At 45.4% G+C, this 12,744-nt stretch overlaps 1 protein-coding gene across 1 annotated transcript in view; it reads right to left on the reverse strand.

The window, feature by feature from the left end:
* Nucleotides 1–12,744, reverse strand: part of klhdc8a (kelch domain containing 8A) — a 31,463-nt gene that overhangs the window by 3,819 nt on the left and 14,900 nt on the right. The window contains exons 5-7 of the mRNA XM_068007668.1: nt 7,698–7,862; nt 5,524–5,739; nt 1,407–1,508 (exon numbers count right to left, since the gene is read on the reverse strand). Coding sequence (XP_067863769.1) covers nt 1,407–1,508; nt 5,524–5,739; nt 7,698–7,862 — 483 coding nt within the window. The remainder of the gene's footprint in view (nt 1–1,406; nt 1,509–5,523; nt 5,740–7,697; nt 7,863–12,744) is intronic.

Raw genomic sequence — 12,744 nt, forward strand, 5'->3', positions numbered from 1 at the left:
TAATGGTGATCTTTAAAATTATGAAGGGGTTCGATAGGGTAGACGTAGAGAAGATGCTTCCACGAGTTGGGGAGACCAAAACTAGGGGCCATAAATATAAGATAGCCACGAATGAATCCAATAGGGAATGCAGGAGAAACATATTTACTCAAAGCATGGTTAGAATGAGGAACACAAGGAGTGGTTGAGGTGAATAGCATAGATGCATTTAAGGGAAAGCTAGATAAACACACGAGGGGAAAGGAATAGAAAGATACGCTGATAGGGTGAGATGAAGTAGGGAGGGAGGAGGCTCGTGTGGAGCATAAACACTGGCATAGACCAGTTGGGCCGAATGGCCTGTTTCTGTGCTGTAAATTCTATGTAATTCGATGTAAGTGTTGGTATTCAGGACATTCAATCCACAGAACAGGATCGTGTTAACATGGCAACATGATCGCAAGAGCCTTACAGATGAGGGAGATCATCCAGGCCAATCTTAATTCACCCGTCTCGAGCAACTCCACAGTCCCCCCAGTTTCTGCATCTGATTGTTTCTCAAGTGATTCCAGGGTTTTCCCCTCGATCTCTCTGCCCAAAGTCCATTCCACTTGTTGATCAAGTTCTCCTTCCATTGATTCTCCACACAGTGAGTCTCCCAACCTCAGCCATTAACGAATGTGGTTACGTCACTGGACTCTTAATCCAGAGAACATGAGTTCGAATCCCGCCTTGGGCAGTTTAAGAATTTGAATTCAGTTTAAAAAAAAATCAGGAAATGAGAAAAAACTGGTGTCTGTAAAAGTGACCATGGAGCTGTTGGATTGTCGTAAGAACCCAACTGGATCACTCGTCCTTTAGGGAAGGAAACCTGGCCGTCCTTACCCGGTCTGGCCTATATGTGACTCCAGTCCCACACACCAATGTGGTTGACTCTTAACTGCCTTCGGTAGTGGCCTAGGGAGCCACTCAGTTGTATCAAACTTTCTCAAAGGGCAACTAGGAATGGGCAGTACATGCCGGCCTTGCCAGCGACGCCCACATCCTGAGAACGAATACAAAAAAAAGTTACGAGCGATATCCAGGGGCTTCCTTAGAGGCAGCAAGAGACAAAATTCAACTCGTACTGATCTCACGCGCCATCTAGTGGCCAGATGTATGTGGAGCTTTAGCAAGAGGCCAGCAACAGACAGCCACAGCCCGGGCTCTCAGCTAGGAATGGCACATGATACAGGAAAGAAAAAGAACCTGCATTTATATAGCGCCTTTCACGACCTCGGGATATCCCAAAGCACTTTACAGCCAACGAAGTACTTTTGAAGTGTAGTCACTGTTGTAATATAGGAAACGTAATGTAGAAGGACCTTAAGACTGTACAAAAGGTGGAACAATATTCCGATGGGATAATGTTGCAGTGACTGACTCACCTAGACCTCCAGCCACTATCACCCTTCCTCGGAGACATGCAGCCACAAAGTCCGCTCTCCTCTTCCTCATGTTTAACCGGCGTTCCGTCTTCATCCAGCCTCCTGGTTAGTCAACGGGAAAGGGCGGAGAACAAAAGGGAGAGTGTAAGCAAAGAATGAACAGCGAGAAGCCAGGAGCTGTGGAGGAGCAGAGAGATGTAGGGGTCCAAGTACAGAAATCACTAAAAGCTAATGGACGGGTACAAACAATAATTAAAAAAGGCAAATGGAAAGTTGGCCTTTATCTCAAGAGGCCTGGAATACAAAAGGGTGGAAGTTATGTTACAGCTGTACAGAGCTCTGGTTAGACCTCATCTGGAGACTGCATTCAATTCTGGGCACCTCACCTCAGGAAGGATATATTGGCCTTGGAGGGGGTGCAGTGCAGATTTACCAGAATGGTACGAAGGGTAAGAGGGTTAAATTATGAGGACAGGTTGCCTAGATTAGGCTTGTATTCCCTTGAGTATAGAAGATTAAGGGATGACCTAATTGAGGTGTTTATAAGATGATTAAAGGACTTGATAGGGTAGATAGAGAGAAACTATTTCCTCTGGTGGGACAGTCCAGAACAAGGGGGCATTACCTTGAAATTAGAGCTAGGCCGTTCAGAGGGTGATGTCAGGAAGCACTTCTTCACACAAAGGGTAGTGGAAATGTGGAACTTTCTCCCCCCAAAAGGCTGTTGAGGCTGGAAGTCAATTGAAAATTTCAAAACTGTGATTGATAGATTTTTGTTAGGTAAGGGTATTAAGGGTTACGGACCCAAGGCGGGTAGATGGAGTTGAGATACAGATCAGCCATGATCTAATTGAATGGCGGAACAGGCTCGAGGGGCTAAATGACCTACTCCTGTGCCCATGAAAGAAAGAGAGAGAGGGAGAAGGGAGAGAGAGAAGGGGAGAAAGACAGTGATGGACAGTTGGTGAGCGTAAGAAAGAGAAAGAGTGAAAAGGAGAAAGAGAAAGAGATAAAACATAAAATGAGACATGGGAGTAGATTTTGACTTTGTGCGATGGTATAAAACGGTGATAGAGAATCAGGAGCCTATTTTACATCTCTCCCGATTAAAGTCATTGGGAATAAAAATGGGGAGAGATGTAAAATGGCCTTCTGACTCGCTATCACCCGCTTTACACTATTGCACAAAGTCAAAATCTACCCCGTGGTCCGGTGCTGAACCACAGACAGGCCAGGAGCGACCCAGGATCAATCCCTGGTCTATGTTGAGTTCCTTCATTTAGGGGCACTGTTCTTGGCCTCAGTGCCCCTGGGGCTATGGAGGTAAAAAGAATCAGCCAGGGTTCCTGCTCCTGATCATCATCTGTTAGGAACTGCACATAAGCTGCTCTTCACCCCTGGGGTTTTCCTCGCCTCATGCTGTAGACTAATTGATGGAGATTGATTGCCATAATTAGTCAATAACTCTATTATCATTGTATCATGCGACTACCAGGATGGGAGAAGGCGAACTGGATGGACCCTGCTCTTTTTTCGTCTAGCAATTCCTATGTTCCTAAAAGGATAAATGTAAGGAGTCTTACAACATCAGGTTATAGTCCAACAGCTTTATTGGTATCACAAGCTTTCGGAGGCTTCCTCCTTCGTCACCTGACGAAGGAGGAAAGCTCCGAAAGCTTGTGATTCCAATAAAGCTGTTGGACTATAACCTGGTGTTGTAAGACTCCTTACATTTGTCCACCCCAGTCCATCACCGGCATCTCCACATCATGCCTAAAAGGATAAGGCCAGGTACAGCTGTGATGTCCCTCCTCCTCTCTACCTCTCTCCTCCTTTAAGACGCTCCTTAAAACCTCCCACTTTGACCAAGCTTTTGGTCACCTGTCCTAATATCTCCTTATGCGGCTCAGCATCAAATTCTGTTTGGTAACCGCTCCTGTGAAGCGCCTTGGGATGTTTTACTACGATCGAGGTGCTTTATAAATGCAAGCTGTTGTAGTTGTATAACCCGCTGCCACTCATAGTCACAGCTCACGAGTGAAGAATGGCCACCTTGGGCAAGATATTGGAGGGCAGTTGTCTCCAGCAAGTGGCCATTCTTCAAAAGAACAACTTGGGGAAGAATGTTAAAAGATTGAAATAATTGAACTGAGGGGGGAAATTTCGAGGTACTGCTGGAGCCTAAAACTGGCGTTGCAGGTTGGGGACTTGTTATAGAGGCTGCTCGATTTCCCTTTCCATTGAGATCAAGAGAAAGAAAAATCAGACAGTTTCTATAACGGGCGCAAGGCCCACAGTGTCTATTTCAAGAGGTAAGCTGAAGATCTCCCCAGGGAGTCTGGGTATAAAAGTTTCAGTCGAAATAGTCCCTTTATAAAATGCAATTTACATTCATGGTAACCTCATTGTTGAATGCTTCGAAAGCTCTTTTTTAAAAAAAAAAGACTAAACACAAACATATCATATAACACACGCACATCAGGAGCAGACTGGGACAGTCCCAGGTTTGATCTCTGGCCTGTTGTGAGCGAGCTGATTCCAGCTTAGACACTGAAACTGATCTAACAGTCTCAGGGCGAGGGGGGGGGAAGGGAGACGGCCAAGGGTCCTGCTCCAGATCACCATCTAGCGATTCCTGCCAGAACGTGTGACCGAGAGGATGTCAGGTCAGAGCAAGATCCCCCCATGGTTGAATAGCTGGTGCACTCTTAACGGTTGAGGGATTCAATAAGGTAGATACAGAGAACAAAGGGAGCATCATCTTAAAATTAGAGCCAAGCCATTGAGTGAAATCAGGAAGCACATTTTCACACAAAAGGTAGTGGAAATCTGGAACTCTGTCCCCACAAAAGACTCTGGATGCTGGGGGTTAATTGAAATTTTCAAGACTGGGATCGATAGATTTTTTTATTAGGTAAGGGTATTGAGGGATATGGAGCAAAGGCGGGGTTGAGGTGCAGAGTGCAGATCAGCCATGATCTAATTGAATGGCAGAACAGGCTCGAGGGGCTGAATGGCCTCCACCTGTTCTTACGTTCCTGTAGTTTAAGCTCATATGTGAAGAATGGACACTTGGATGAGCTACAGGAAAGACTGTACCCCCAGCAAGACTCCACACTTAGAATTTCTTGGTGGAGCTGTAAACAACTGAGCATAAACCACTGTATAAAGCAACCATGTACTGTACAATATCCTCACATCCCTCAGCAGACCCTCTATATATAGCTTGATTGGAACACCATCCACCACCTTCACCGCTGGAGAACCGTGGCTGCAGTGTGTACTACAGTGTATACATGACGCACTGCAGCAATTCGCCAAGGCTTCTTCGACAGTACCTCCCAAACCCGCGACCTTCACCACCTAGAAGGACAAGGGCAGTAACACCACCACCTGCACGTTTCCCCTCCAAGTCACACACCATCCCGATTTGGACGTATATCGGCCGTACCTTCATCGTTGCTGGGTCAAAATCCTGGAACTCCCTCCCTAGCGGCACTGTGGGAGCACCTTCACCGCCCGGACTGCAACGGTTCAAGAAGAAGGGGCAACTAGGGATGGACAATAAATGCTGGCCTTGCCAGCGACGTCCACATCCCCGAGAATGAATAAAAAAAACTCCAGGCATCACATACTCTCTACTATGCAGAGAGCCTTGTTTTCAAATCCCCCCCATAGCCTCGCCCCTCCCTATCTCTGTAACCTCCTCCAGACCTACAACCCTCCGAGATCTCTGCGCTCCTCCAATTTTTGCCTCTTGCGCATCCCCAATTTTTAATCGCTCCACCATTGGCGGCTGTGCCTTCAGCTGCCAAGGCCCTAAGCTCTGGAATTCCCTCCCTAAACCTCTCCACCTCTCCACCTCTTTCTCTCTCCTCCTTTAAGACACTCCTTAAAACCCACCTTTTTGATCAAGCTTTTGGTCACCTGTCCTAATATCTCCTTACGTGGCTCGGTGTCAAATTTTGTTTGATAATCGCTCCTGTGAAATGCCTTGGGGCATTTTACTACGTTAAAGGTGCTATATAAATGCAAGTTGTTATTGATATTCATATTCTCTGTGGGGTTTTACTCTGCTCGCTGGGCTGTTACTCTCTACAGGGAAGCCCATGCATACCCTGCTCAATGTCAAACACCTCCACAGTCTTGACAAACTTGGGCGTCTTGTAGCCTCGAGCCTGCTGCAGGCCTCCCAGACTGAAGAAGCTCTTCTCCGTCATCACGTGGCTCGAGAAGGCCCGCCGGCCAGGAATACTGGGAAACTTGGTCCAGGACCTGGCCTCGGTGTCGTAGACTTCGAACGCTGTGACCGGGTTCTTTGCTTGTCTCCCACCTGCATGGGAGAAACGCACAAAACTACTTCAGTTCGACCTGGTCTCCGAGCTATCCCAGCACAGGTTTACACACCGCGGATCTCAAACCTCAGGAGAGGAGAGGAGAAAAAGGTGAGAAGAGGAGAGGAACAGAATTGTTCCAAAACAACATTTTACATAATGTAGGCGGACGCTCCCAGTGCCAGTACTGAGGGAGTGCTGCACTGTTGGAGGTGCTGTCTTTCGGATGAGACGTTAAACCAAGGCCCCGTCTGCCCTCTCAGGTGGACATAAAAGATCCCACGGCACTATTTCAAAGAAGAGCAGGAGTTCTCCCCGGTGTCCGGGCCAATAATTTATCTCTCAACCAACACCACTAAAACAGATTATCTTGTCATTATCACATTGCCGTTTGTGGGATCACCGAGTCAGAAGGTCCTGGGTTCAAGTCGCACTTCAGAGACTTGAGCACGTAATCTAGGCCAATATTTATCCCTCAACCAACATCACTGAAAAAACAGATTAAGAAAGACATTTATATAGTAAATTAATATGAACATCCAAAAGGCGTTTGATAAAGTGCTGCATAATAGGCTTGTCAGCAAAGTTGAAGCCCATGGAATAAAAAGGGCAGTGGCAGCATGGAGACGAAATTGGCTAAGTGACAGGAAACGGAGAGTAGTGGTGAACGGTTGTTTTTCGGACTGGAGGGAGGTGTACAGTGGTGTTCCCCAGGGGTCGGTACTAGGACCATTGCTTTTTTTTGATATATATTAATGACTTGGACTTGGGTGTACAGGGCACAATTTCAAAATTTGCAGATGACACAAAACTTGTAAGTGTAGTAAACAGTGAGGAGGATGGTGATAGACTTCAAGAGGACATAGACAGGCTGGTGGAATGGGCGGACACGTGGTAGGTGAAATTTAATGCAGAGAAGTGAGAAATGATACATTTTGGTAGGAAGAATGAGGAGAGGCGATATAAACTAATACAATTCTAAAAGGGGGTGCAGGAGCACAGAGATCTGGGGGTATACGTGCACAAATTGTTGAAGATGGCAGGGCAGGTTGAGAAAGCAGTTAAAAAAGCATACGGGATCCTGGGCTTTATAAATAGAGGCATAGAGTACAAAAGCAAGGAAGTTATGTTGAACCTTTATAAAGCAGTGGTTTGGCCACAACTGGAGTATTGTGTCCAATTCTGGGCACCGCATTTTAAGAAGGACGTGAAGGCCTTAGAGAGGGTGCAGAAAAGATTTACTAGAATGGTTCCAGGGATGAAGGACTTCAGTTATGTGGATAGACTGGAGAAGCTGGAGTTGTTCTCCTTAGAGCAGAGAAGGTTGAGAGGAGATTTGATAGAGGTATTCAAAATCATGAAGGGTCTGGACAGAGTAGAGAGAGAGAAACTGTTCCCATTGGCGGAAGGGTCAAGAACCAGAAGACATAGACTTAAGGTGATTGGCAAAAGAACCAAAGGTGACATGAGGAGAAACTTTTTTACACAGTGAGTGGTTATGATCTAGAATGCACTGCCTGAGGGGATGGTGGAGGAAGATTCAATCATGGCTTTCAAAAGGGAATTGGATAAGTACTTGAAGGGAAAAATTTGCTGGGCTAGGGGGATAGGGCGGGGGAGTGGGACTAGCTGGATTGCTCTTACAGAGAGCCAGCACGGAATCAATGGGCCAAATGGCCTCCTTCTGTGCTGTGACCATTCTATGATGCTATGAAATTAAGTACTTTTGAAGTGTAGTTACTGTTGTAATTTAGGAAACGCAGTCATTGTAAATCAAGCAGTCATGGTTAGATGAGGAACCAACAGGGTGGAAAGAGGAAGGAAGAAAAGGTTGAAGTTCACGAGACCTCAGGACGCTCACTCTCTGTGGGATCATGCACCAGTTACGACAGTTGACAACAGAAGTGTCCCAAGCAATCCAGGAGGCCCCACCACCTGTTGATGTGCCAGGACTTACCAAATACGTGGATCTTGCTGCCTCGAAGGAAGGTACTGGTCGCATATCTGGGTGTGGGTATGGCAGGGAGTGAGAGCCAGACGTCCTTCATGATGTCGTACTGCTGCAGGTTGGCTTGTGGATGCATGTCTGATCCCATTCCGCCCACTGCGTACACCCGACAGTCTGGAATCAAACAAAGTCAGCCAACTCATTGCAGGTTCAAATTCTATACACCAACTATCCAACCTGGTTATAAGATCCACCAACCCCCCTCCCCTCTTCTCTGGTGGTGCTGAGCAATACCAGCTCCTTGGGGTCAATCTCCAGCATCTACCCCCTCACGCCCCCAGTGGCCTTTCTTTGTATCTGAATTTAGTCGGTGAGTCCAGCAGGCTATTGGACTACACAGTTAATCCAACCCGAACCACATTTGATGTCCACACATGTAAAAAGAAGAAAGAAAGATTTGCATTTATATAGCGCCTTTCACAACCCCAGGAAGTCCCAAAGCGCTTTACCGCTAATGAAGCAGTTTTGAAGTGTAGTCAACTGTTGTAATATAGGAAATGCGGCAGCCGATTTGCAAACAGCGAGATCCCACAAACAGCAATGTGATAATGACCAGATCATCTGCTTTTTTAGTGATGTTGGTTACATCGAGTTATGTCACGTCTACAGCACAGAAACGGGCCATTCGGCTCAACTGGTCCATTCCAGCATTTATGCTCCACACGAGCCTCCTCCCACCCCTCTTCATCTAGCCCTATCAAGATATCCTTCTATTCCTTTCTCCTTCATGTGTTTATCCAGCTTCCCCTTAAATGTATCTATGCTATTTGCCTCAACTACTCCTTGTGGTAGTGAGTTCCACATTCTCATCACTCTCTGGGTAAAGAAGTTTCTCCTGAATTCCCTATTGCATTTATTAACGACTAAATTACTTTTACAACCCCTAGTTTTGGACTCCCCAACAAATGGAAACATTTTCTCTATGTCTACCCTATCAAAACCTTTCATTATCTTAAGGACCTCTATCAGTATTTCCTTTTCTAGAGAAAAGAGCCTCAGCCTGTTCAGCCTTTTCTGATAAGGATATCCTCTCAGTTCTGGTGTCATCCTTGTGAATCTTTTTTGCACCTTCTCCAGTGTCTCTATATCCTTTTTATAATATGGAGACCAGAACTGTTCTCAGTACTCCAAGTGTGGTCTAATCAAGGCTCGATACAAGTTTAACATAACTTCTCTGTTTTTCAATTCTATCCCTCTAGAAATGAACTCCAGTGTTTGGTTTGCCTTTTTTTTTATAGAACCATAGAAAAGATACAGCACAGAAGGGGGCCATTCGGCCCATCATGTCCGCGCCGGCTCGAAGAACAACCAGGTGCCCATTCTAATTCCACCTTCCATCACCCGGTCCGGAGCCCTGCAGCTTACAGCACTTTAGGTGCAGGTCCAGGTACTTTTTAAAAGAGTTGAGGGTCCCTGCCTCTACCACCAATTCGGGCAGCGAATTCCATACACCCACCACCCTCTGGGTAAAAAAGTTTTTCCTCATGTCCCCTCTAATCCTTCCGCCAATCAGCTTAAATCTATGTCCTCTAGTTCTTGAACTCTCCGTTAGGGGAAACAGATACTTCCTGTCTACTCTACCTGGGCCCCTCATAATTTTGTACACCTCAATCAAATCTCCCCTCAGCCTCCTCTGCTCCAAGGACAACAATCCCAGCCTATCCAATCTCTCCTTGTAGCTACAATTTTCAAGCCCTGGCAACATTCTTGTAAATCTTCTCTGCACTCTCTCCAGAGCAATTACGTCCTTCCTGTAATGTGGTGACCAGAACTGCGCACAATACTCCAGCTGTGGCCTTACTAGCGTTTTATACAGTTCCATCATTACATCCCTGCTTTTGTATTCTATACCTCAGCTAATAACGGAGACCATTCCGTATGCCTTCTTCACAACCTTATCTACCTGTACTGCCACCTTCAGGGACCTGTGCATATGCACTCCAAGGTCTCTCACTTCCTCTACCCCTCTCAATATATTCCCGTTTACTGTGTATTCCCTTTTACTGTTTGCCCTCCCTAAGTGCATTACCTCACACTTCTCCGGGTTGAACTCCATTTGCCACTTTTCCGCCCACTCCACCAACCCATTGATACCTTCTTGGAGTCTACAGCTATCCTCTTCACTATCAATTACACGGCCAATTTTTGTGTCGTCTGCAAATTTGCCAATCATGCCCCCTACATTCAAATCCAAATCATTAATATATACCACAAACAGCAAGGGACCAAACACTGAGCCCTGTGGCACACCACTGGAAATGAATTTCCATTTGCAAAGACATCCATCGACCTAAACCCTTTGTTTCCTATTACTGAGCCAATTTTGGATCCAATTCGCCACATTTCCCTGTATCCCATGGGCTTTTACCTGTCTGACCAGTCTGCCACATGGGACCTTGTCAAATACCTTACTAAAATCCATGTAGACAACATCCACTGCACTACCCTCATCAATCCTCCTTGTCACTTCCTCAAAGAATTCAATCAGATTTGTAAGGCATGACCTTCCCTGAACAAATCCATGCTGACTAGCCCTGATTAAACCATGCCTTTCCAAGTGACAGTTTATCCTGTCTCTCAGTATTGATTCCAATAGTTTGCCCACCACCAAGGTAAGACTGACCAGCCTATAATTGTTCGGCCTTTCCCTCGTACCCTTTTTAAACAATGGTATTACGTTTGCAGTCTTCCAGTCCTCCGGTACCTCCCCTGTATCTAGTGAGGATTGGAAAATGATCCTCAGAGTATCCGCTATTTCCTCCCTGGCTTCCTTCAATAGCCTAGGAAACAATCCATTCGGCCCTGGTGACTTATCAACTTTCAAGGATTCCAGTCCCTCTAGTACTTCCTCTCTCATTATGTTTACCTTATCCAATATTTCTCACCTCTCCTCTTTAAATACTACATCCAGATCATCCTTTTCCTTTGTGAATACGGAGAAAAAATATTCATTTAAAACCCTACCCACATCCTCTGCTTCTACACACAAGTTACCCTTATCATCCCTGATAGGTCCCACCTTTTCCTTAGCTATCCTCTTGTTCTTAATGTACTGATAAAACATCTTTGGGTTTTCTTTAATCTTACTGGTTAATATTTTTTCATGCCCTCTCTTTGCTTTCCTTAGTTCCTTTTTTATGTCATCCCTGTACTTTCTATACTCCTCTAGGCTTTCTGCAGTATTTAGTTTTCTGTGACAGTCATAAGCTTTCTTTTTCTGCTTTATCTTGCCCCGTATACTTCTAGACAACCAGGGGGCTCTAAATTTGGCAGTGCAACCCTTTTTCTTTGAGGGGACGTGTCTGCATTGTACCCGTAGAATTTCACTTTTTAGTGCCTCCCACTGGCTTGCCACTGATTTCTCAAGTATTATGACCAGTCCACTTCTGCCAAATCACCTCTTAGTTCTGTAAAATTTGCCTTTCTCCAATTTAAAACGTTTACTCCTGATTTAACTCTGTCCTTTTCCATAATAATGCTAAAACTAACTGAATTGTGGTCACTATCCCCAATATGGTCATCCCCTGTCACTTTACCCACTTGCCCATCTTCATTTCCCAGGACTAAATCTAGAATTGTATCCCCTCTTGTTGGGCTTGTCACGTACTGGCTAAAAAAGTTCTCCTGGACACCGATCAAGAATTTTGCACCCTCTGTGCCCCTCACACTGTTTGAATCCCAGTTGATGTTAGGGTAGTTCAAGACCCCTACTATTATTGCCCTCTTATTTTTGCACTCAGAAATTTGCCTACATATTTGTTCTTCTATTTCCCTTTCGCTATTCGGGGGTCTATAGTACAGTCCTGGTAGTGTGACTGCCCCTTTTTTATTTCTTAGCTCAACCCATATGGCCTCGATTGAAGATCCATTTAGCATATCATCCCTTCTCACAACTGTAATTGATTCTTTAACCAATAATGCTACCCCCCTCCACTCTATCCTGCCTGAAAACTCTATACTCAGGGATATTGAGCTGCCAATTATCCCCCTCTTTAAGCCAGGTTTCCGTTATAGCAATGATATCATGCTGCCATATGTCTATCTGTGCCCTTAGCTCATCTGCTTTGTTTGTAATACTCCTTGCATTGAAGTATATACCCTTTAACCCCGTCAAATTCCTGTGCTGAACACTATTTAATCTTTGCTTCTTTTGCCTTTCTGAGTCGCTAATTACGTCACTAACTGCTTTTCTACTTCCCGTTTCCTGGTCTGAATTTGTCCTATCTGTACCTGCCCTTTGGTTCCCATTCCCCTGCCATACTAGTTTAAACCCTCCCCAACAGAACTAGCAAATGCCCTCGCGAGGATATTGGCCCCGGTTCTGCTTGGGTGCAACCCGTCCAGCTTGTACAGGTCCCGCCTTTCCCAGAATCGGTCCCAGTGCCTCAGGAATTTAAACCCCTCCCTCCTACACCATCTCTCATCTCTTTATGACCTTATTAACCTGCGTCGCTACCTTTAGTGATTTGTGTATCTGTACCCCGAGATCCCTTTGCTCCTCTATCCCATTTAGACTCTTATTATCCAAGCAATGTGTGGCCTCCTTTTTCTTCCTACCAAAATGCACCACCTCAAACTTATCTATATTGAAATTTATTTGCCAATTACACGCCCATTCTGCAAGTTTATTAATGTCCTCTTGTATTTTGCCGCATTCTTCCTTTGCATTAACGACACAATTTGGTGTCATCGGCAAATTTTGAAATTGTACTTCCGATTCCCGAATCCAAATCGTTAATGTAAATTGTGAACAATTTGAGGGACAAATATTGGCCAGGTAACATTGGCCCCACGTTGCCTGCATCTCATGCCCAATGTTGCTTGTCAGTGATAGAATGGAATCTCGCTGTGGCACTTCTTCAATGGGAACACAGGATCATACAGCACAGAAGGAGGCCATTCGGCCCATCGTGCCAGTGCCGGCTCTTTGAAAGAGCTATGCAATTAATCTCACTCCCCTGCTCTTTCCTCACAGCCCTGCAAATTTTTCCTTTTC

This window comes from Heptranchias perlo, chromosome 27 (assembly GCF_035084215.1).
Source record: "Heptranchias perlo isolate sHepPer1 chromosome 27, sHepPer1.hap1, whole genome shotgun sequence".
Classification (NCBI taxonomy): domain Eukaryota; kingdom Metazoa; phylum Chordata; class Chondrichthyes; order Hexanchiformes; family Hexanchidae; genus Heptranchias; species Heptranchias perlo.